At 39.8% G+C, this 25134-nt stretch overlaps 1 protein-coding gene across 1 annotated transcript; it reads right to left on the bottom strand.

Annotated features, from left to right (window-relative positions):
* Nucleotides 1-2907: 2907 nt before the first annotated feature.
* slc6a4a (solute carrier family 6 member 4a) lies at nucleotides 2908-17603 on the bottom strand. Its single transcript, XM_023408161.2, has 14 exons — nucleotides 17399-17603; nucleotides 14123-15068; nucleotides 12578-12712; nucleotides 11844-12066; nucleotides 10040-10178; nucleotides 9265-9399; nucleotides 9004-9107; nucleotides 8622-8749; nucleotides 8288-8400; nucleotides 7396-7527; nucleotides 6763-6862; nucleotides 6391-6491; nucleotides 6094-6261; nucleotides 2908-4684 (listed from the first exon to the last, which is right to left on the bottom strand). The coding sequence occupies exons 2-14, from the start codon at nucleotides 14592-14594 to the stop codon at nucleotides 4610-4612; spliced, it is 2025 nt and encodes a 674-aa protein (XP_023263929.1). The 5' UTR covers nucleotides 14595-15068; nucleotides 17399-17603; the 3' UTR covers nucleotides 2908-4609.
* Between the last annotated feature and the right edge of the window lie 7531 nt (nucleotides 17604-25134).

Raw genomic sequence — 25134 nt, 5'->3', positions numbered from 1 at the left:
AGTCGGCGACATTTGTAGTTTGTCCCCTCTCACTCTCAGATGTGGTAGATGGGGAGTATTCACTTCTATCTCTGTACAGAACTAATGCTCCCAAATAAACCACAGTTCATTCATACTACTGTGAAATCGTTTAGAATAATAAACTGCACTCCACCACCACGTGTGTGTCCGCTTTATATTGGTGTCCATATATATGTTTTCTTGTGCTTTCTAGTAGTGCATGGTCATCATATGACATACCATAAACACTGAAAATTGAACTCCCACATTCATAAAACAAGAATAATGACTCCAGATTACTAGATACTATTAAAGATCACTTCACTCTCTCTTGCTCCTCATCTTTCTCATCTCATCACCTGTAATGAGAAGACAACATATCAAGAACCTCTCAGTGTATCTTGGCAACAATTATATGAACTAAGAAGGCAGGAGAAGCGAGCAATAGAGAAAAAAGAGAGAGAGGGAGAGTGTGTTAGAGAGAGAAGAGGCCTTACTCTGCAGAGATAAGATGGTATTCTCCCTTCGTGCAAAATGAGTTCATTAGGGGAGTGAGAGACAGCCATTGCAGGGAATCAAGGTTTCTGTGTGATAAAGGGTGGGAGCGACAGATTGGAAGGAAAAAAGAGTTTCATTTCCTGTTCTTCAGAGGTAGCGGCAGTATCAGGGGATCAGCAAAGAGGCTGGGTGGAGGAAGAAATGGAGAGACAGACGGGACATATGGAGCAAGTTAGAAAGGTAAATGCCAGGATTTTTCCGTCAGAAATAAAGAGTGACCCTCTCGATTGCTGTCAAAAAATATTTATATTAAAAACTGAGGGGAGACAAGCAGAAAGGCAGTTGAAAGATATGTCAAACTCAGCTGCTCTCTGGAAAGTGGAAAGTCAAAGTGAACTCCTGTGATGAAGTATGACGGTTATCATAGTGCAAATGAGATCCCATGGGGAGTTTATTAAAAATGACGGAAACCGTACACACATTTGAAAATGAGAGTAGGCACATAGATATACACAAAATCATACAGTCCGGGCTGGCTTGCCCAAATGAAAACAAGAAAGAGAAATTAAGAAGATATGAGAGTTAGAAGAAAGAGATGAAATGAGCTGGAGGCCTTGATAGACACCCGATAGTGAAAGAGGCTGGCAGGCAGGCAGCCAGACAGATGCTGAGATGACAGGTACAGCAGAGGTGGAGGGATACGCTGGCTGTGCTGCACTGTTTAATATAGATCAGCAGTGATAATGCGAGGCAGGGAACACAGGATGTGTCCGTCAGTCAGGGGAAGGGAGCTCAGAGGAAATTGCCACAATAAAGCGCACACACACACATATATAGGAGAAGCCCACTGGCACACAACTCGGAGTGTGGATGCACACAAGGTATATGCACATCCAGAGAGGTGCAATTAAACTAAAAAAATAAATATCCATACTGAGTTTCATTTCAAACCTGGCCGATAGAACTGCTGATGTGTGGAAAGATTAACTGCATGCTGAAATAATGAGACTTCTCTAAAAGTTTCTTGGCTACCTCATGGTATACTGCAATCACTGGCTACATAATATATAACTGCACATTTGTTGTACATTGGCTACTGCTCACATGGCGTGAGTTGAAGATTGTCCTTTCTTTATGTGTGAGTCTGCGCATGAACACAACTGGACTGTTTGCTGAAGCTGCTGATTGCAGATTTCAGTTGTAGGATTAAACAGCGATGACAAGGAACCATCATGTTGTGCACCTAAGTACACACACACACACACACACACACACACACACACACACACACACATACAGATTATGTGCTCTGCTGAAACCTTTGATCAAGATGGGACTCATGTTGTTGTGTCAGCCTGCTTTTAAATCAGTCAAGTCATAATACAGACTGAACATGATTTTCCATAACTGAGTATGCTGTAATTGTTTCCATATGTTTTGCACAGATAAAACATTGCATCCCAGATGTTGTCCTGTTTCACTCGAGCTGCATGCCAGATCCGAGCTGGCAGCTCATTACACAGTCACTGAGGACAGCTAATAGAGTTGTTACTCTCTATAAACACAGTAACGGTAAACAGTGACAGACAGAGCAACCTCACAAGCAGCTCCACAGTGCCCATTTGTTACTTGGATAAAAACCTACTGATCTAGTTCCGCAGGTTTCTGTCTTGTTGTCAGAACAATTTATTTAAAAAAAGCAAATGATGTAAAGGTTAGTCATTTCCCTCTGCTGCTATGGTATGTAGCCATTTTAAAACTAGTTGTATTGAATGAAAATATGGACGAATACTACTCATCTAAGAGGGAAATCACTTAACTTACCCCTTTAAGAACTGCCAAGACCAGACCAAAATGCTGGCCAATGTGGGCCTTTTGCATCTATGTATTATATAATTAATTAACCACCCGTGCAGAAATGCCTTAAAAGGTTTTGGGATTACTTGGAGGCAGCGTTGCCATTACAAAGTTTGTCCAACAGAGAGGTTTCACTGTTTTGGCTGTGGCATGTCCTCCTCAATGCATGCCTTCATTACAGAGGGTAAATATGTAAAAAATGTTTGAGTATCTTATGTGTCTGTGTCAAATCCCACATCAGTCTGGCTCTAGTGGTGATATTAAATGTTATGCAATAGTAGATCCTTTGGTCAGCTAGTAATTACAGCATCAATTCAGGCGTGGTATGTTGTGTATGAAAACACGTGTGAATGAATATCTACACAGCTGGTCCATAGATTAATATCAATATTGTAGTTAAAAGTATATTGTAGTATATTGCAGTAGTATATACATTTTACAGTAAACATCTTTGACAGTTATGTTCATTATGTTTCTAGATGACTGGATAAGAATTCTGACCTCGTGTTAAGTCTGGACTGACAAATAAATACAACTCACAGATGACAGAGGTTATTTATTTCCATATATCTTTATTATCTGTTATTTCCCATATATTTATATATCTTTATTTTATACAGGTGTATTTCTCAATACAGTCTTTTATTGACATATATAGATCTTACATAAGCTTGAGAGGTACGAGAGAGAGAGGCAAGAGGGAGTTTACTTCCTTCATAAGATATTTTGGCCGTTAACAAGACAACAGGAAGTCACATTACAGACACGCACGCATGCATACACACGCACACAGACACATGCGCGCACACACACACACACACACACACACACACACACAGAAATACAGTATACACACATATCACAGCATGCACACATAAAGGAGCTGGACACCTCTAATTCTTTTTTCACAACCATCCACGTGTGCACTGACATACTAACCAAAGTGTGCACACACACACTGACACACAAGATCTAAACACACACAATCACACATCCATGGCGGGAGGAGACAGGTATTCACAGGATAGATTACACCAATACCAGACTGACTAGTAAATACACATGTAGATGTACAGTACTTGCCATATTTTAACCCTTGCTCCAACATACACACAGATACATACACTCTCACACACAGGCACATGTGCATACACACACAAACACACAATTTTTTGGTAGAAAGTAAAGAGCAGTAACGCTGATTTTCAGACTATGACAGTGATAATGTTATTAGCTCTGATCCATATTTGGTTTCTATTACTGACAGTTATGCAGTAAGACAGCAGAGTGCAGAATGTCACTGAGATTAAAACATGGACCATCAGCTCTATGTCATGTAATGGTTGAAGTGTGAGGGAAGTCAAAATGATAGCCATGATACATTATAAAATAAATACACATCTTATATTGCAGTTATAGAATGAATACACATGGTTGGTTCTGTCTGTGAATCTTTTTCCACTGGACATTATAACAGTCTTTCCTTCTCACACACACACACACATACACAAACACACACTTGCACACACACTCCTGTCGCTACCAGACAGGGCTTCACAGTGTAGAGAACTCAAATCCGCAGTTCGTCCAACATGCCAGTCAACACAACATAAGGACAATATTGAAACATCTTTAGAAATACAAACAGAACAGATATCATATATTTGGCTTCAGTAACAGATGTAAAAAGATACCTGAATTTTGCTACATATCAGAATGCATAACTTAACAGCATAATATGAAAGTACAACCATAAACAGTGAGAGTGGATTGAAATGTAACTATCTGTCCTTCTCCAGCTGATTTCAATGTGCAGTATCTCTAGTTTGAGTGCATGTTATTTTGTCTACATTAACACAGATTGTATCATACTTTGTATAACTGTATAAAATATTTGCTACGGCTGTGTTACCTGAAGAAAAGTTTGGTCACTAATTTACTACGGTGATGCTTCTAAGTGCAGGAAATGGGAATATGAACAGGGCTCTGGGTTTGTGAGTAAATCCAGAGAACTCCTTTGAAACTGAACCGGCTTAAAAAACCAAACCAAACGAAGCTAAACAAAGCTACCGCAGCCTGGCTCCACCTAACTCCACTTCCATTTCTAGATCTTAGCATGAGAAAGACAAATGAGTGAAGAAGATGTGAGAAAAGAGGCAAAGACGGTGAAAGGTAGCCCCTTTGTCCTGTAGTTTTGCAGTTTGTCCAGAAGAGGGCCCTCTACGAGTGGCATCTTCTTTTGGTCAGGGTTTGGTCAGACTGCATTGGTGACGATGAAGTTTCTGTGGTCGTCACTGCTGGGCACTGGAGTGATGCTTTTTAACAGACGCTGTGAGTAAAGAGAAAGATACAGACAAAGGGGAAAAAAAAGGAAAGAGAATAAATTATAGTGATTCATATATACACCACTATCAGTGGACAAGGATATATGTAAGGATGTATGTAATATCTTTGAAAATTCTGTTATTGAATAAAAACTACAAGGACTGATAAACATATATTCATTGTTTCAGAAATGATGAAGTAGAGCTACAACGATCATTTATTTTCATTATTAATTTGTCTGCCAATTATCTTTTAGATTAGTTGAGCCGTTGTTTGGTCTACAAAATGTCCAACAACAGTGAAAAATTAAGTTGACATTTAAATGTCATATTTTGCTGGAATCTGTCAAAGAAAATGGAATTATAAAAAGTGTTGCAGATTTAATGTTTTTGTTGACTGACTGACTTGACCAAAACATTGTTTGCAACAGAATCGGGAAGAGCAAGTACGGTATCCACACTTACAGTACGTTCAAGAGAGAGTGGGCAAATATTACAAATGACACACCGCCATGGTCTTACTACAAAGAGACATTCAAACATTTTGACCCTGCTCAGCCTCATCTGTTCGCATGTGTTGACAGTGTGCGTCAGTGTATTGTGTGCCCTAGCAGCAGTGTCAATATTGGACAACAGCCAAAGGCAATCTGTCTACCAGCCCGTTTGATGTCCTCCTACCTTCTGTCAACTCTCACAAAGGGTATAACACAATAATAATGATAATAATAATTATGATAATTATAACTTGTTGTGTAATTGTATTTATTTTGTTATAAAGTTTTAGTTACAAATTTTAGGTAGGGCCCCCACAGGAGCAAAAATGAAAGATGCTTAGCTCAGAAAGTAACAAAATATAACAAACAGACATCTAAAACCTGTCTATTAAATAAGTTTCGATGATTCATTTTATCAGTGGTGCTGATTTGGCTGGACCTAGTTTGTCAAGCCGGGCGTGCTGACGCTTAGGTGCAGTGGATGACGTGGTCTCCTTTAGTCCTTTATCCTCAAATCTGGCAACATGACAGTCCACACATGCATTGCAGAATGTGGACTTGTGTGTCTGTATATGTGAGTGGCAAGTGTTAGGTGTGTGTGTGTTTCATTAGGTAATGCCCTAAGTGTGTGTATGTGTGTGCAAGATCTATGGGGCCTGGAAGTTGTCATGTTTTTTTTTTGCTAATCTCTGGCCTGTGCCTCCTCCCTGCTCCTTTGATCCTGATCTCCAGTCATGTGTTCACAGGGGAGGGTAGACCCTGACAGTGAACTGAAAAGAAGGGAGGCAATCCCTGTCTGTCGCTGGAGACGGGAGAGAAAATAGGTCAGGATATGGGTTAGAAGAAGAATGATGGAAGGGTACATGTGGGGAGAACAAGGGGGAAACCATCTAGGAGGAAAGGAAAGGAAGGACTTGTACCTGTTTGAATGTGCCCTTGGCATTTAGCAGGTGGTAGACCATGTAAGCAGGCACACAGATGAATGAGGACACCCCGATGCAGTAGCCTAGGACGGTGGTCCATTGCGGGTACTGGTAGTTGAACAACTTGACCTCTGGAGGGAAGGCCAGGAAACTGATGATGATGAACTGGACATGGGAATAGGAACAAAAGCAGAGGTCACACATTACGGGGTAAATACGACAGCTGCTCTAACCATTATATCTTCCTGTGCTTGTTAGTGTACAGTGTGCGTAAATACTTTACATGAGCCTCACCAGCAGAAAGCAGGGGCAGATGGCCACCCAGCAGATCCTCCAGAACCAACCCGGGTAGAAACCAAGCATGAGCTGGATGTCATTACAGAAGCGGTTGGTGCCTGGAAAACACAATAACAGACACACATAATTACTACAAAGCCCCAAATATCAAAGGTCCATCTTCATCTCTTTTCACTTGTGTCTAGGTCTATGACTGAAACTACACAGATAAGGATGAAATAGACAAAAGACTGAGGACATTATATTCTATATATAATCAGTACTCTTCCCTCACCTTCATCCCCACCATAACTACGATTCATAATATGGTCACAAACCATCATTATCATCATCATCACCATCACATTCCACATCAATCCCGCAGCTTACCGTAGAACCAGGAAACAGCGATGACTTCCAGCAGCACCACAGTGATGACTGCAGGGCCTGTAGCATACTCCTCAAACAGCTTCACCACAAACGCTCCTCCCTGAGACAGGACACAGGAAGAGAGAGAGAGTAGGAATTCATGATAAGCAATTTACAAATGAGTCTTGTACAATAGGTTTCATTGAAAATGTCTACAACTATGATAGGCCTAATATGTTGTGAGTGTCTAATGGAGCAGGGATGCATGTTAGTCAGTAACTTACTATAATGAGGATTGGAGATAAATGGATTATTCAGGCTGCTCTAAGTTGATTTCATTACATTACCTTAAATACAGTAGTAACACTGAGTATACTTTTGACAACAGCATGAGCCCTTTTATTAGTTTATGATGTATTTGAATGGAAATTGAGAATATGACCAATTATGAGCATTAAATGAAGCCTCAAATTTATGTTACTCTTTAGTAGCAGATCACAATATAGCTATTTAATTGCTGACAGTGATGTGGGATAAATGATTGATTTACCTGTAATATTAGAGGTATTTTCAAATCTTATTTGGTTGAGGATGATGTTTTATGATGGATGCCATTTGATAGTAACCTGTATGTATTGTGGTTGTTTAACTTACATATGTGAGTGTGGAGAGAGCCCCGAGGTAACAGACGCACACCAGGCCAAAGACAAACCACTCGCGCCTCTTAGCTAGGATATGAGGGAACTCGTCTAGCATAGCTGTGATCACCCCCTCCAGCCCAGCAAACTGGAGAGAGGAGAGTGGGGAGAAGAGGGGAAAAGAAATAAAGAACTCATTAGAGAGTGCAGAATAAAAAGAAAGAGGAAGAAGATGAGAAAAGGAAGCCTTTAGACTGTGGAAAAGTCCACTTATCTTGACTGTATATTCTGTCTGGATAATTTCTCATCTACATGTTAAGTGCTATCAAGATGTTGATAAGCAGCTGTTTAATATAATCAGTCCAGCAGTAGTTCAACACTTATTCGGCGATCCATCCACCCCCTAACAGAAAACATCAATAGCTGTCTAAAAATGAAGAGACAAAGTGTTAAGACGATCCAGCCTGACTCCATGTACACGACACGTTTTGCAGTAATATCCTCAGTCATAAAATCGAGGGGCATAGCAACCCTGATGCTGATTCTACACTGATTATCAGTCTGTGATAAGAGCCTTACAGGTCTCTCCAGCTGGCTGCCTCAGAGCAGATAAACACAGGCTTATGGAGACAAGATCAATGCCCAACAGTGATATGAAAGTCCTATCACATTGTTGACTGTTATTCCAAATGGAACAGTGAGGACAAATAATACCCAACACCTTTCTGGAGAAATGAGTACAACCGACACATTCAACTCAAACAGAAAAAAGCATCTGCAAATATGAAACCTCTGTTTCTAGGTTTGAGGGAGCTCACAAAAGCAGAGCACTGGGCAACGACGGAATTAGGGTGTAACAAGTGAGGAGTTAACTTTTGCATAGAAAAGAGTAACAATACGAGACTAACCGTGCTGTCCAGACCCAACATGATGATCATGAGGAAAAAGATGATGGCAAAGAAAGTGGCAGCAGGCATGTTTGCTATGGCTTCTGCATAAATGATGAACAGCAGACTGGGACCTGGTTGAGACAGAAATGACAGTCATGTTGAATTCATCCTTACCCCTTTATTCTTGTATTCAGTGATGTCAAAGCATACACCTACAGATATTTGGCATGCAATAATCTTTATCCTTTCCAGGTAAAAGGTGCTTGAGTTCAATGCGGGATGCTTTTTTTCCCAAAAATGTCAGGCTAGTTAAACAATTTCTTGTTGGGTGTGCTCTGTTGTGGTATCCTACCAGCATCCTTGGCCACAGCATCCACATCCTGCTGCCTCATTTCAGCCATGTATCCCAGCACGGTAAAGATGACAAAGCCAGATAGAAAGCTGGTCAGACAGTTCACAGAGCTGGTGACCAACGCATCTCTGAGAGGGAGAGGGGGAGAGAAAATGATTGGGTGGCAGAAAGACAACAAAGTTAGAGAGATGCTCTGTGAAAAACATAAATCAAGCCACTGCTTATAGATTTATGGCCATTGCTTAAGTTTTGAGACTTAGTAGACTTGGTGATGGTTCCACCTGTATGGATACTATATCTCAAAGCAGATAGTGAAACAGATATTTAACACATATGGTTTTAACTCTTTCATTGATGTATGTACACTGTAACAAAATCTCACTTATAGCAGTTGTTGTGAAATGGGTTGTAGCTGGCAAAGGCGAGGAGTACGCCGAACCCCGGACCCAGAGAGAAGAAGATCTGAGCTGCTGCATCAATCCACACCTTGAAGAGCACGGGGGGGCGATGATGGTGAATGATGGAGAGACACAAAGAAACATGGATTAAGACAGCGGAGAAGAAAAAGAGAAATAGAGCAGGGTAAGAGAAAGTGTGTGTTAAGGACATGTAACAGAAGTCTGTATAAAGTCGTCAGACTTACTGCAGTGCTAAGCAGTTTCTCCCAGTCAGGTTTGAGATAGAAGACGACACCCCTCCAGGCCCCTGGCAGAGTGGCTCCGCGGATGAGTAAGACCAGAAGGACCAGATAGGGAAAGGTTGCAGTCACCCACACTACCTAATGCAGAAAGAACACACTGGTTTACCTTTCTGTTTATGAACTCTTGTGTCGGGTAAGTCATAGTGGCTGATATCTGCTCATGCTCAATGATCACTTTTTTCAATTAAAAGACATTGTTATCATGAACCACTGGATATTTCTGGGACAGAGCTGCTTGATAATGGATGTTTGGAACTCCAGATTTATTAAGTGTGTGTAAGTTGAATCATGACTATCATATAATATATGAATTCATTATAGGGAGTACTGCAATGAAAGTGTGGAAGTGTACATTTACATGATTTGCTATAGATTACTTTATTGGCAGTGACAGTAGAAATGCAAACATTAAACCCTCGGAGAGAGAGGGGAACGATATGCAACAAAGCACCACCTTGTCTTAGCTAGTTTCCAATATGTGTACTTGAGGCCTGCCTGTTTTTTTCAGGTTTGATTGTGGATGTTTGAACCACAAACTGTTTAACTTTAAGACGGCCTTTCTAACCAACTTTTCTACCATGATGATGAATGATAATGAGAGCGAAGAGATGACAGGAGAACAACTGTTCTTTTCTCTGCCTCTCTGTCTCCATCAATCCCTCCATCAATCCACTCTAACTGACACCTCCATCAGCCATACAGGCACCCCTTCAGCTACCTTCCCAGACGTCTTGACTCCTTTCCAGATGCTAAAGTAGACAATGGTGAAGATGAAGAGCAGGCAGAGGGCCAGCTGCCAGCTGACAGAGCCAAGCTGGTGCAGGCCAGGGGAGAGGTGGACCTGCAACACCTGGCGACTGGCGGGAGGAGACAAGGAAGGGGGGATGTTTGGGTTGAGAGTTGAGATCAAAAGGGATGCAACAAGGGGACACATGGGGATAAATGAATATTATGTAATATTACATGGAAGCACATATAGGGAAATGACATAAGAAGAGAAGACAAGAGATATGGGGAGTTGTAGGGATCAAGAAAAAGAAGAAGAGAGTAGGGGAAGGAAGAAGATGAGAGGAAAAGGAAGGTGAAGCGAAGGAGAACAATGTCAAGAATAATAAGAAGTGACAGATAAGGAAAAGTGAGAAGACACGGAGACAGAATATTTTTGAAATTTGGAAAGTAGAGTCAAAGAATAGAGCATGGAAGGAAGGACATGTGATGGAAAGAATAAAGAAAATGAAAAACATAAAGAAGATAAGACATAGTACAAAGAAGAGGAGTAAAATGGAAGAGTACTGCATAGACTCATTGTCCAATACAAAAATGATAGAACCTTATTTCTTGACAAACACACACAATTCACAATACATTTAGATTAAATGAGCTGTAATGAAAGTTCATCTAAGGTAAAGGACTGCAAGACTAGATAAAAACAATACCAGAGGACCTTGACTGACTTTATAGCAAATCTATGTCAATAAATAGTGTTTACACAAGCCAAAGTAAAAAACGCAATATGGTGCAAAAAAGATTTGAATTGAACAGTGAGGTTAACATCTGGTCACAGGTTAAGCACACAGAGCTTGGACGATAAAACAGTGACATGATTTATGTTGAAAACAGGAAATTCTGGCGCCAGACTCTGACTTACGGAATTTGTTACTTTGAAACCTGTACTTGGAAAAGTCAACTACAGATAAACCATGAATCTGTCTCATTGGACACACACAGACACGGTCTAGTGAGTAGCTGATAAGTCCAACACAGGCAGGAATAAGAAAGACATTGTTTTGACAGACCTCAGATTTTTAAGTACAGTAAAAAAAAAACACTTGTGTCAGTACTGACTACCCCGCTTTTTAAAACCCTGGCTGTCCCTACTACTTGAGTTAATGTGTAAGCAGCATGCTAAAGATTGCTTAAAACTTTAATATGTGGTAAGGAGTTTTAGTTTCATGTCAGCAGCATTTTCTGTGAAAAAAGGGCCCTTTTCATGATTGTGAAAGAGATCTGATCTCTGTTCCACATCTTAAAATCATCTAGTCACTTTTTCCACGTTGTTACACATTAATTGCTCCGTCCTTCCTTATCACTTGCCTTTCTCGCTCATCACCTGCTATGTTAACTAAAGGGATGGTTCATATTTACAGGTGAAACTGACCCCTTTTGTATCTATCTACCTTTGAAATAAACTGTTCCACAGGTCTTTCAGTGGTACATTTCCTCTGTTTTCAATTATACATATATGATTAGAAAGTTACTTCTGTGTTACTTGTATATTTCTGACCGTCTTGGATCAAAACGGCAACTCTTATTCTGAAATGCTAACCTCCCTACAATGCCTTCACAGTCTGCGAAGCAAGTGGATTTTGGAGAGAGTGCTGGCGGTAAATCTGTCAGGGCTCTTAAACACCAGAACCAACCCTGTGATCGCTCTCTGGAAGTCATCCTCCCTCCTTCACTTGACGTCTCCCTCCTGTGTTGCTCTCCCCGTACGCCTCTACATCCGACTTACATGCACTTACGTATAGAACTCCTCGGCAGGGGATTTGGAGGAGTTGGACCACGACACATTGAGGTCGGTGGACATGTAGCGGTTACAGTTGGCTGTGTTCCAGCTGTTGGTGCAGGTGGACCAGGGTAGGGTGGGCCGAAATGATGATAGCAGGTAGTACAAGGCCCAGGCCATGATGGTGTTGTAGTAGAAGGCTATGTAGAGGGCTATGATGCAGATGGCAAAGCCGATCCCTGGATGAGTGGAAAAGATGATTGTTAGTACAAAACAGTGAAAAAAAACAAACATTAAATCTTTAACTATGTACATATATGTACATTTTACTTAAAAAAAAAACTGTCCATAGTAAGCATCATCAGTCAGCCACTCCCCAGATACTGCAGACATCTTTGGTGTTTTCAAGCTAATTCAAGTTGTTATTGGGAAAGTGGGTGACATTTCCAAACAACAACAATTTACATACTATCAGATTTCTGAGCATCTGGCATTTGGCATGGAAATGTGACAATTTCCATAACAGAGAGTCAGAACATCTCACTAGATGTTCAAGATGTAAGAGATGCTCTTCAAGGGGGCTGTACTGACGGGGACAAGAAGGTTAAATGAGCTGTCTCAAAGACTCTGACTTGACACAGTCCTTCTTCGTCTTACCAATTTCACTGTTCTCTTCTTCCTTTTTTTACCCAAGCATTTGTTATAAACTGATTTCTCAATCGGTTCTGTTCTCTACAGTCCCTCTTTTACCTTTAAATATGGGGCAGATATGTTTCCAGATGGAGATGCAGCCACTGCGGTGGAACTGACCAAGAGCCAGTTCCATGTAGAAGAGAGGCACACCTCCAAACACCGCCATCAACATGTAGGGCAGCAAAAAGGCACCTAGACAGAGACATGGGGAAATTTGGAAATGCGGGAGGGAAATTAAGAGTAGAAAACCGGGTTGGAGGTAAGAAATGAAGAAGTGGAGAGGGAGAAAAAATGTGGGGACAGATGTGGGGAAGATCAAAACATTGAGAAAAGAGAAAGTGGGGAAAAATTGAAAGGAAGAAAGAGTTATAGAAGAACAGTAAAAGGTCAATTACACTCATGGGACATGGTACTCGTTCACACTCCATTAGTAATCTCAGTAGTCCTCTCAATAACCCCCAATCAACAAGAACCAAGAACATTAAAAAGCACTCTGTAAAAATCATTAAAATTTGTAAGTAACTTATTATTTACATAACTGCAGTGCTTTCAAAAATAACAAAGCATTGTTTTCCCAGTTTCACATTACTCTGCGTTTAATGTGCTCTGGGTCATTTCGTTTTAAATTCTCCATTGACAAATCAGCCTTCTGCGACATTGGCTTTGTTATTGCTAAGTAAGGAAAGTATAAAAGTGATGAAAGGAGATTTAGGTAAAACCAAACACTGGAGAACAAACAGAGGAGCAGTAGGATTGCAGCCAGATCTCAGGACTCTCCAGCCAAACATGCAGAGTTTGATAACACATCTCTCTCTTTCTTTCTTTCCATCAGATTATCAACTTATATTATGTGCATGTGTGCATTTGTGTATGTAGATGGGCTGGTGTGTACATGCGTGCTTCTGTCTCTTTGTGACATGAAAGCAAAGATAAGGGTTGATTGAGCAGCTGCCTGGGAGACAGGTTATTAAGCAAGGAGAAAGAGACTAAAGGAGTTCTCATAAAAACCACAATTAATACTGTTGCCTCTATCAAGTGTCTCCCAGTCCCCATCTCTACCTCGCTCCGTGAGAGAGACACAGAACACAGGAAATTACAAAGATTTTATTATTGCAAATTCAATAAAAGTAGAAAGGGAGGCCCTGTTTGCTGCTAGGTGAGGATTGTGTAGTAACAGCGTAACACAGTAACGGTGGTGGAAGACACAGACTTTGAAAACACATGCTCACCTTGAAATAAGCTAAATGAAGTGCTATTCATAAACAACTTTGTTAACTGCAGCACTCCTTGTAGGTCAACATCTTGTTGTTTAGGCGTTTATTTTGCTGTAATGATGACATACCAGAGAAAGACTCCATCTATCTCCGTGTTTTATGATGGAAAAAGTTACAGGCTAGTAAACTCAATCACCTCAGCTCTTGCATATATTGTGAATTACAGTGTATTTCAATTCAAACCAAGAAAGAGCCTTTTCTTCTTTCTAGTCCTTGAAATCCTGTTTACTCTAGAATGTGATCTCATGTACTCTTATCTCCTTTCCATCACGCTCCTTATCTCCCTCTCCCTATTTTCTCTCATTCAAACATCTTTTTGCCTCCTCACCTCCTCCATTCTGGTAGCAGATGTAGGGGAAGCGCCAGACATTTCCCAAGTCGACAGCGTAGCCGATTACAGACAGCAAGAAGTCCATCTTCTTGCTCCAGGTTTCTCTGGGCCTCTCCAAGCTGGTTTGTTGGACCACCAGAGTCCTGAGGCCTCCCAGCGGCACAGAGGACCCGGTGCCGCCTCCAGACCCAGAGGTTGTACCCCCAGCGCAAGCTGCGGTCCCTGGTCCCTCCCTGGGGCTCTGAGGGGTGGATGTAGAGAAGCCATTGGACACCTGCTGGCCAGAGCCTGAGTTCAGGTTCTTGGGTCCTCTCTTTGCAAGACCATCAGCCAGCATCAGTCTACCATTTTCCTGCTGTGTGCCCTCTTCTTCTCCCCCCACCTCCTCTCTCCCTTTGTCCCTCTCTCCCTCATTCTCGCCCTTGTCCATTGTCAACATGCTCGTCATCATCATATCTTTTGTCTCCATTGGGTTGTGTTGAGGTTGTTGTTGGCGAGGCGGTTAGGGGTGGAGAGAGGTTCTCAGTGACGATGAAGGGAATGTGGCACTACTCTCTGATATGGTGCCCATTAGGGGAACAGAGGGGTTAGGAGAGTGAGGGAATTGTGCAGTGGTGGTGTAAGACAAGTGTGGGAAAACCAGGGATTGTCCGTCTTGGACAGGTAGAGGAGAAAAGGAACAGGAGAGGAGAGCTGAAAGCAGAAAAATGGGGCCAGAATAAGGGGAGGTGTGTGTATGTAGGAGAGGATTGAAATGTGTAAGAGTCTGTTGAGCAACAGTGAATAAGAGCAGGCAGTAAGGACAGAGAGAGGAGGGTACACAAGAAGAGAGATGTGTTTGAACAGGATGTGGCCAGCAGAAAAGTTACAAGAATCTTGGATCTTCTCCACAAACGGCTCGTCCTCTGTGACACTCAGTGATGGGACACACACAGAGGACACACTGCAACACACACAGAGAAAATACACAGATAAGTCACGGGAAAAGAGTTTGGCAGTTTTAAATTACTTTTCAGTAAATTTGTATAAATTATAAAATCTATTTGTTTTTCTACCTGCCACAACTGCCTGAATTATTAGGTCATTAGGTGGCTTGTCTTATGTGTTTTACTATGAGTAAAAGGCTAAATCTTAATGTGGGTAAAACATTGCAGGAGAAATATACTTCTCATAGAAAACAGTACAAATCAAGTTGATTGTGCTGGGACATGCTGATTTACTTAGCATTTACTCCGTCATGTTTCTCATTACACGCTATCTCTCAGTTGCATAACCTGTTTCAATGCTTATCTGATCAAAGCTGTATAAAATGGAGAAATTAGAGAATAAATACAAGCACCAGCAGCATTTTTAAGGGCTGGAAGCACAAGAAAAAACTTTGAAAGATAGAAAACAAGTGAAAATGTGGAGACTGCCACGTTGAATGTCACCCAGGGCAAACTGTTAAAATATCCAAGCAAAAGCTTCAACATCAGTCAAATATGCTCAAGAGGTTGTTTCTTAGTTCTTTTGGGTGTCATGTGCTCTAACCAGACAATAGAAGGGAGAAAGAAAAAAAATTTTTTTTTTATTATTTTACCTCATGGTAAAACCTTTTAAAATGTGTTTTTTCTCTATTTATGGTTCATATTTGTCTGTATTCATCATTGGGTAAAATCAGATGTTATTAAGTTACGCTTCGTAATACTATTTCAGATGTTTTAGATGACAGAATTTCACATATCTGCAGACAGTACATACAGCATAGACAGTAAACAGTACAGAGGGAGTGGAGCAAATTTATCTCCTTTATTTCTTAATTAAATGTTTAATTCTAATTACTTGATATATTAAACATAATCCATACACAAGACTTTCATAAGGATGTACATCTACATCTCTGTCAACATCAGTGCGCCAAGTATTATTCTATGTCAAGAGTCCTGAATAAGTAGCCTTTGTCCATTTTGTAAATTATGTGAGAGGTCACTGAGGCGGAGCAATCTCAATACCCTTCAAATACTTAGATTTGAAATTGTTCTTCAACAGCTTCTTAAAACTCTATGATTAGTTTTAAATTCAGCAAAAATATAGTTTTTACATTGGCAGCAAATTACATTGACAACACAGCCATTGAATTTTCAACAGAAAATCCACAAATACTTAACATCCAATCCACAATGCTATCACATGAGTAATGGGTCAAACTGAGAGAGCCGTTTAAAAGTGGATTAGATTGTTTATAGTGTTAGCTCAATTAGTAATGAATGCCAGAATGTAGGAAGACTCAATTTACATGGAATGCCATTATCTTAATTAAGAACGAGTGTCCAGCAGTTTTACAAGGCACGATATTCACTCCACACAAACATCTGACTACCACACAACCAAAAACCCTGTCCTGTACCTGGACTCTGAGCGGGAAACACAGACTAACCAACACAAACATTTTTTTCATACAAACCATACTTTTACTTCCCGATGAAAGCAATCATAAGTTTTTCATCACAACAATGACTTCATCTCCATCTGAATCCTCACAGTCTCACAGAAATACAGTACGCTCCTTCTGGTCTGACAAAGTTTACGATGCTTGAGAAGCTTAAACTTGATGGAAATCTGACAATTTCTACCTGAGAGGTAGCAACTTAAAAGAAATGTGAAGATAAAATGAAATGCTCATTAACTTTAAGTTATAAAAAAATATGTAACTGTAAAACGGTCATCTTCTCAACTATAGTTAACTCACAGTTATCTGTATAGCTCACGCTGTATCAGCTGTCACACTGCCTCACAATAGAAGAAAAGAAAAGCAAACATCTGCTTGATGAAATACTAAACACACTTGGCTGAAAAAAACCATGAAGTAACATACTGTATATAATTCAAATAAAGTTGGACATATATTTTTTCCATGTTCCATTCTTCAAAAACAAATACTACGGAGGGATACTGTACATAAACTTTCAAGTCATTAGTCATTACATGATATCATTTTAAAAATAATCTTTTTCTGTTCCATTATGTCGACTTTAATAAAGAAAGAGATAACATCAAGATTTCTTCATAGATAGACTGAAAGAGGACATGCAGGGAAAATATAATGAGATATTGTAAAACAACCAAAATTAAAAATGTAGGCACTATTTTGAGCAATTGATCATCTTAGTGAACTCTGCTTAAACTACAGACAAATCATTAGACGCCACACTGGCACTTTTGAGGTAATTCCCTTAAAATAAACAGCACAGTAAAGACAGTGGTATTTTATCCCAACTCACATGCATACATTACCTCTGGAGATGGTAAAAGAGAACAAGTAGAACCTGTGACGGCTACAACATGCACAAAGAGCGGCAGCAGCAACTTCTACTCAAAACTCAAAGAATCCTGTGGTGTTGCAAAAACTTGCCAGAGAATCAGTGTGCACCAGCACATCACGACACTGTTTGCCCATTGAGCTCTCAAACCTCTCTCATTTCTCTCTCTCTCTCTCACTCTCTCTCCCTCCCTTGTTGTCCCTCTCTCACTGACTTGCAACCACACACACACTTACACACATACTGCGTTCAGAGACGCATGGCCGCGCAGACGTACAGTATGCAGAGATGGATGCATGCGCTCAGATGCAGGGGGAACATTATGCGAGCACAGACATGCACACTTTGAAGTTTGTTTTGATATAATGACAATACAAAGAGCAATAATGAACTGTGGAACAGCTCTGACACAGTATGGGCATGGCAGAACTCATTAAAGCACGCACACACGCATGCGCACACACACACATACACACCGAGTAGTTGTGCCACAGTGTGGGGCTCTGTGTCAGGTCTGTTTCATGTACACACACACACACACACACACACACACACACACACACACACACACACACACACCCATATTGAAATAAAGCCCTGCTGGAGTTCCACAATCCCTCTTTTTCCATTTTCTTTCCTTAACTAATTATGCTTTCACTTCACTCATCATCATCCTTCATTCTTTGGTGCCTCCTCTCACTTCTTCTCCTCTACTTTTCAAGTTCTTTCCTCATGTCATCATGTACACCTGCTAAGGAGATTAGGCTTTGGCTGCTTTGACCCCATAACTTTTGCGTCCTGTTCAGTCAGTTTAGATATCCGAAGATAAGGTATTTTATCAAATAATATTTAAAAGTCAAACACTTGCAAAATACATTATTTGCAGAATTTAGAAGATAACAACGGTGTGTTTAAAAGAAAAGTAAACTTGCTGCAGCAATTTTAAAGAAAATCTAAATATACAGAAAAAGAACAAAAACAAATTGTAAAAGCAGGCAACAAGTCTCTGTCTGTGTTGCATTTTGACTTCAGTTCACAGACAGACACAAACGCCAGACAAACAAAAGCATGCATGCATGTAATAAGACTTTCTCACGTATACCCATGCTATATAAACTATATCTGCATTCACATGGTTGAGTTAGAGCAATCCTTGTTGTCATTTATGAAAAGTTGAATGAGTAATTAAACCATATTTCATAGTGGAATTTGAAAGATCCCCATTGTGAACTGTACATCAACTCATGAGTATTTGGTCCTGAAAATCCCCATGAGGTCCCAGAAAGGCGCCTGCTCAGTGTATCTGTTAATCTAAAAACAACTCAAAAAGCTTTGGGCTCTGTGCCAGCATTTGTAACCTAGCTGTTATTAAACACAGACCAACACCCTATAGTCCGGGATAAAGATGTCTGGAATGGTTGAGTAAAATGTGCTTATCAGAGTCTGCTTTGGCAACTCTCAGGGGGTTTCCTGAATCATTCTTGGGCTCCTGACAGTTGTAGATTTTCAGCATTTTCAGCCAACTTTCCTTTTCTTATTTTAATCTCTATGTGAAATGCCTGATAGAGAAGTTAACACTGGCAAGTGAAAAAGAACAAGACTAAGACTAAATGTGCTATCTCATCCATAGAGGACTTGTTGAGTCTTATCAGAGCTCTCTGGTGGACAAAATATGTAATGGAGATGTAATGTTTCCATATGACCTCAAACTTGATTTAGCATTACTTAATGGCCGACATTTACACCAATACAGATCTGCGATAAGCTTATATTGGCCGATATACTGATAAAAAAACATAGCTATAAAAAAAATGCCACTGACAAAATATTACATTCATAAAAACAATGAATCATTGAATGTTATCATTGTTGTGTAAAAACACAACAAAGGAATGAAAGGAACATTTCTCCTCTGCTTCTTGTGGCATGCATAGTCAATTCTCACAACCAATTTAATTTCAAGCTGCTAAAAAAAACCCTTAGGATCTGTTAAAAAAAGGGCCAGGCACAAAATGATTAAAAATTCTTCATCCTTTCAGGAATCAGTCTCTTGGGGACAGACGTGAAGACAGACCATCCTTCAACTGGAGAACTTAGGTTTCTACTGTGCTCCACAAGCGTGGGCTATAGTTTCCCATGCCCACCGAACTTCATGCCAACTTGAGCCCTTGCTAATTGAAAAATAAACAGTGCAAGTGCAGCCAGACAAGGGGGCAGAAAACTGTTCACTGCATTAGTTGCTAGTATGAAAGCCTTTACACTTCCCACCACATTGGCACAAACAACACTAATATTCACTGGAACTTGTAGTACTTTAAGAGGAAACTACTCCCAGGAAAAAAGAAAAAAACTTTTGGCTTTAAATGTCCCAGACTGAGGGGCAGTCTGATAAGTAGACATAAAAACACATTTAAGTGGCAAATTATCAAGCCATGTGCAGTAACCTGCTCTAACGGAGATATTTACTTCCATTTGCTGTGTTGTGGTTAAACGAAAAGTTGGGAAATGTCAATGTGGGCATTATTAAATCATGGCCCTTTAGCTCCTACCATGACTGTGTAAAATCTGTCCATTGGCACAGTCACAAACCTAAGACAGCTCTGAACTACATAAACAATAATCACACAGTCAACACAGACAATCAACACCAAAATGTTGACCACAGGTCGGCTCAAAAGATGTGTGGTCATTCAAGCAAAGGGCTTTCTACAGTATGTTCATCTTTTACTTGTGTCATAGGTACTGTGTAATGTAGGAGTTACTATGGTTTATCATAATTACTTTGGTTACTTTACATTACTCCTGCAGTCATGTACATGCTGTTAATCTTACAGACAGAGACCGCACTGTTTCAGATTCACAAACCCCTGCCTTGATTTGTCTCAGCTTTATATCATTTTTCAACATCAACTCCCCTTCAACTTGAAGAACCATTACTGTACTCCTTCTTCCTAGTCTGTACATCTAAACCTGCTACCTGCTAAACTGCTGTATCACTACAATACCTAATACAAAAGATTGTCAACACACCTTAGGAGTTTGACATCTTACTTATACCTTAACTGCAGACATAAACTCGCTCTGTGATGGACCAGTATGTTACAACTTCTCTGTACAGTGACGCGCAGCTACTAAAAATAAAGACAACCCATGGGGCATCCAAGGACAGATTACAGCTGATCTGAGTCTACTGACGACAATGGTTCAAATACCACAGGACAATCAAATTGAGTAAACATTACACAATTATACTGTACAGTTAAAAGAAAGGCCTGAAATTCAGAGGCTACTGTCATAGTGTTCATTACAGGATAAAAGTTAATTATATTAATTAGTTAATTTAAAAAAAAATGCATTTCTTTATGCAAGACATCACATTTTTTAAAAAGCAAGCCAGGCAATGTGACACGAAACATCCTGCGTCCTCTTTCTTTCTGCGGCAGAAACACTAATGATGAAAATGAAAACGGTATATGAGAGTGAAAGAAATAAACTTGTTATTGTTCTTTTGCATTGCATTTTGCTAAACCTTAATGGCCTTGCAGTCATGATGTGATCCTTATAGGTGGGAGTGATATTGTACACAGCATCTCTGAGATGTCATGGTGGAAAGATATTTTCCAGGCCACCTTTATTTGCAAACAGTACCACCTCATTAATTATGTGACAAATGATTATTAGATAGGCTTTGTACTGTAACTATTCTGAATAGATCTAATAGGACAACACAACCTTACTGTCTGCAAGTCAGTATTTCCTTTCCCAATAGATTTCTGAGCTGAAAATTTCAAACATTCTGTAAAGTACAATACTGAAGTTCCCCCTGAAAAGTGGCAGAGGCTTGACCTGCAGGTGGTTAAGGGTTTATGGCTTGCCTTGTGTTCATTATTTTGGGATTTCTTGAAAACCTAACAGCTTATTGCCGACATTTTGTGTGCTCAAGTGAATGATGGCCACTGGCCTGTTAAACAGTCCCAGATAATATGAAAATAACCACAGACAATTCTTCATTCAGTGTTAATCAAATTTAACTGATAAAGAATGAAAGGATAGATAATAAGTAAAACAACTAGCTTGTATATGGGTTCCCTTCTTTGAGTCTCTCCTGCACTATAAAATATACATTATTAGAAAATGAAACATTCCTTTAATTTCTTCAGTAAATACAGAGAAAGAATGAAAGGTTTGCCCAAAATCATAGTTCCATATATATTTTCTCTTTCATTTAAATCAAAAATAAAATACAGATGTCATTAAGACTTTGGATTTTGTCTTTTATTTGTGCAAATCACACATTCCAAATGATACATTAAAGCATAAAACATCTAATTAAATAACTAATTCCCCAAATCTGGAAATGTTGTTATTTGTTTCCCAAAGCTGACAGATTATAATAAATCCAATTCCAAATTCCTAGAGGCCATTAAAATATTACAGATGAGGATAAGTGAATGATATGAGAGGCCTCAAAAAGAAATTAATAAAACAATTTAAAATTTAAAAAATAATAAAAACTCTCACCTAGTAAATCGTGGCTTATGTCACAGGACCCTGGCTAACCCACATGTGTTACAGAGATAGCGATCAGCATTGATTTACAGACATGAACTGAACAGTGATTGTAAATGATGAACCCGCTGGGAATGAAATTATGGGTAAAAAGACAGGCAGTGTGGTCTTACCTTGATATTTTTAGCAGGACAGCCTGCGTTGTCCATGAAGCGTCTGGTCATCTAGTGTCCAAGACGCCGCCTATCAGCGCAGCCTAAACCCATTCACACAAATCACACACGCCTGGGCTTACAGCGGGCCGTATTCTGCTCTGCCTGGCTTAAGACACAAACACACACACTCAAGCATGCATGCACCCACTCACACACAAACACACTCTCACCCAAACACACACATGCTGTGCTTTAGAAACGGATCCTTGCCCCTAATCCAAGACTCCTTGATGCATATTTATAAGAGGCCGAAGAGGAGTAAGAGAGGAAGACAGATACATAAATTAAGTTACAAAATGTAGAAAAACAGCTAGGTGAAATGTGTACATTATAAAGAGTATTTGAGTGTGAGAGAGATTATTTAAGTCCCAGCCTGTCTGTGTCCTGCTCTAACTAACCCATTTACCTGCACCTGCATCTGGCTGTGCCAAAAGGCACCATGCCATGTACAGTAGTACAGTCAGTGAACTTGCCTGACTTGCCTTCATTGTGTGTGTGTGTGTGTGTGTGTGTGTGTGTGTGTGTGTGTGTGTGTGTGAAGAGTCGGGAGGGAGATAAGATATAAAAGAGGGCAGATTGGATACACAGACAGACACACAGTTGCTGTCATGTTGACATTAAATTATAATCAGTATCCTCATACATCTTTCTTTCTATCTCACCCTCTCTCTCTCTCTCTCTCTCTCTCACACACACACACACACTCACACACACACACACACTCACACACACACACTCACACACGCAGGGTCTAGTCTCTCCTTCTTGTTAACAGCCAGTCTGTGTGTGTGTTGAACGTCATTCCAATCAGCATCAGCTAAAGTACTAGGTTAATCCTCATTGCAGCACACACAAATCCACACAAGGAATGCGCGCACACACACACGCACGCACGCACGCACACACACACACACACACACACAACAGAAAAGGGGAAGAAGGAAGGAAAAAATAAAAAAAGAATAATGAGACCAGGTTTTCCATGAACAGTAATGGATGGTTCAATGGTGGGCTAATTCCTTCTGTCAAACGCAAATACCTGGACATGGGAACTATCATAAGACTCATTTTTGACGTCAGGACCTGTAAGCCAGGGCGGACTGGGTAAGTAAGTTCACAACCCTGCTTTGTTCTGCATCCCATACTTGAAAATATAACCACAATAAGCCTTCAAATACTGCCCTCAAGAGAAGCAACATGTGAGAACTGCTATGTAAGCTTTTAAAAATGTAAGCCTATAAACATACCATGTAGGGATCACACTGCCAGGAATACCAGGAAGGGGTTAAACCTGATTCAGGCTCAGGTATTTAGGTGGTAAACTGGTCACCAATAGGCTATCTGCCGAGCAAAGATCACGTGCCTCCCAAAAGTCATTACTAATACAAATACCAATACGACTTATTTCCTGTACATGCTTCACAATAAAAGTCTCAAAATGACAGGCCTGCGCAAAGCTTTTAAAGTGAGACGAAAACAGCTGGAAGTTGTAGATTCACTACAAATAAATACATTGAGCAGCTTTTACGGTACAATTAACGTTACATAAAAAAAAACAAAAAACAAAACAAACATATTTTGGTGGGTTTTTTTATTTAGTTTGAGCAACCGTTACTTTGTAGCTTAGGCTAATATACAGAATAACTTGACGTTAGCTTAAATAAAGTTAACCTTTTAATATGAATCAGTTTGGTGATAAAAGACATAAATAACAAATAATAAAATAAAAATGTGTTGAGAGAATATTACACATACCTTGATTTATCCAAAAGCATTAGTGTTGAGTGATGAACTCCTTTGTCTTTTCTTAAATCAAATATGCCACATAAACTCCCACGAGGGAGAACAATTAAATTTTCAACTGCGAAGCCTCACAGCCCTCTATGTCCTGATTGGTTGTCTCATATCGCCAGTTAAATTAGTTAACCATAATGAACACCTGCTGTGTTGATGGATCAGTGCTGCATTATGCTTGGAGAACATTTACTTTTAATTGTTACTGACAAAATAAGATAAAATAGGATGTTTTCCAATATTTTTTCATTGGATGTCAGATAGTGGCAAAAATGGCACATGTGGGAAAGAACTGCTGTTACAAAATAATACATATTTGTATAATTTTGGTTACTTCAACATTTTGTACTTAATTTGTCTTTTCTACCATGTGTGGACCATAATCTATTTTCAAGCAGCCCACAGTGACAACAAAGACAAGGGAACAATTGTGCAGGATAAAACATCCCAAGTAACTACTTTACCTTGAAATACCCCAAATTATATATAGCCTAATTAATAAACGTTTTACGTTGAGTCCCATAACACTTCAAAATCATCTGAATACAGGGTGAATAAACTCTATCTTACACTTTGTGCCTTTTATCTCACACCAAATACAGTACTAAACCAAGATTTACAATGTTCACTCATCTAAATCAAACTCAGATATAAGAAAATGACATTCCTCTGAGGGAAGATTTCAGGGAAATAGCCTAAATTGTTGACTATTGATGAATTCACTTACCAACAGTCCACAGTTTAATCTGACAACACCATCAATCTAGCTTCTGAAGCAAGTACATTTTTCAAAACTGCTTTGCTGTCACTATAATTCATGTATCAAAATCTCTCAGTTGTGTTTGAATCCACTGAGAAGAGTGGCACAAGCCCACCTGCATCTATTTTTGTACATATATGAACGGGATAGATGGAGGTAAACTGGGAGAAAGAAGAAGAGTAAGCTGCAGATAAAGGCAAAGAATATGGAGTGCCAGGCACAGGGTGGGTCAGAGGAGGAAATAAGGGGAGGAGAAGATGAGAAAACAAGTTGAAAAAATGCAAGTGTAGGAGGAGGACGAAGAAGTTAATACAGTAGGCTTAATCTCTGTTTTAATATTTTTGGGATTAATCCAAAGCCAATTCATTGCTAAACCGCAGTGCAGTGTGACAGGAAAGACGTATATCACAAACTCTTTGAGTTACTGAAACT

The sequence above is a fragment of the Seriola lalandi genome, unplaced genomic scaffold, assembly GCF_002814215.2.
Source record: "Seriola lalandi dorsalis isolate HSWRI2012SDOR001 ecotype SW California unplaced genomic scaffold, Sedor1 jcf7180002054355, whole genome shotgun sequence".
NCBI lineage: Eukaryota > Metazoa > Chordata > Actinopteri > Carangiformes > Carangidae > Seriola > Seriola lalandi.
This window is presented reverse-complemented; position numbering and strand designations above follow the sequence as displayed.

Excerpts from the sequence above, each read along its gene's own strand:
- slc6a4a (XM_023408161.2), bottom strand. The coding sequence starts at position 14,594 with ATGGAGACAAAAGATATGATGATGACGAGCATGTTGACAATGGACAAG. Across the intron at positions 10,179-11,843 it reads CCTGCCGAGGAGTTCTATAC|TCGCCAGGTGTTGCAGGTCC; the intron begins GTAAGTGCATGT and ends TCCTCCCGCCAG. Across the intron at positions 6,863-7,395 it reads CTCTCTCCACACTCACATAT|GGAGGAGCGTTTGTGGTGAA; the intron begins GTAAGTTAAACA and ends GTCCTGTCTCAG.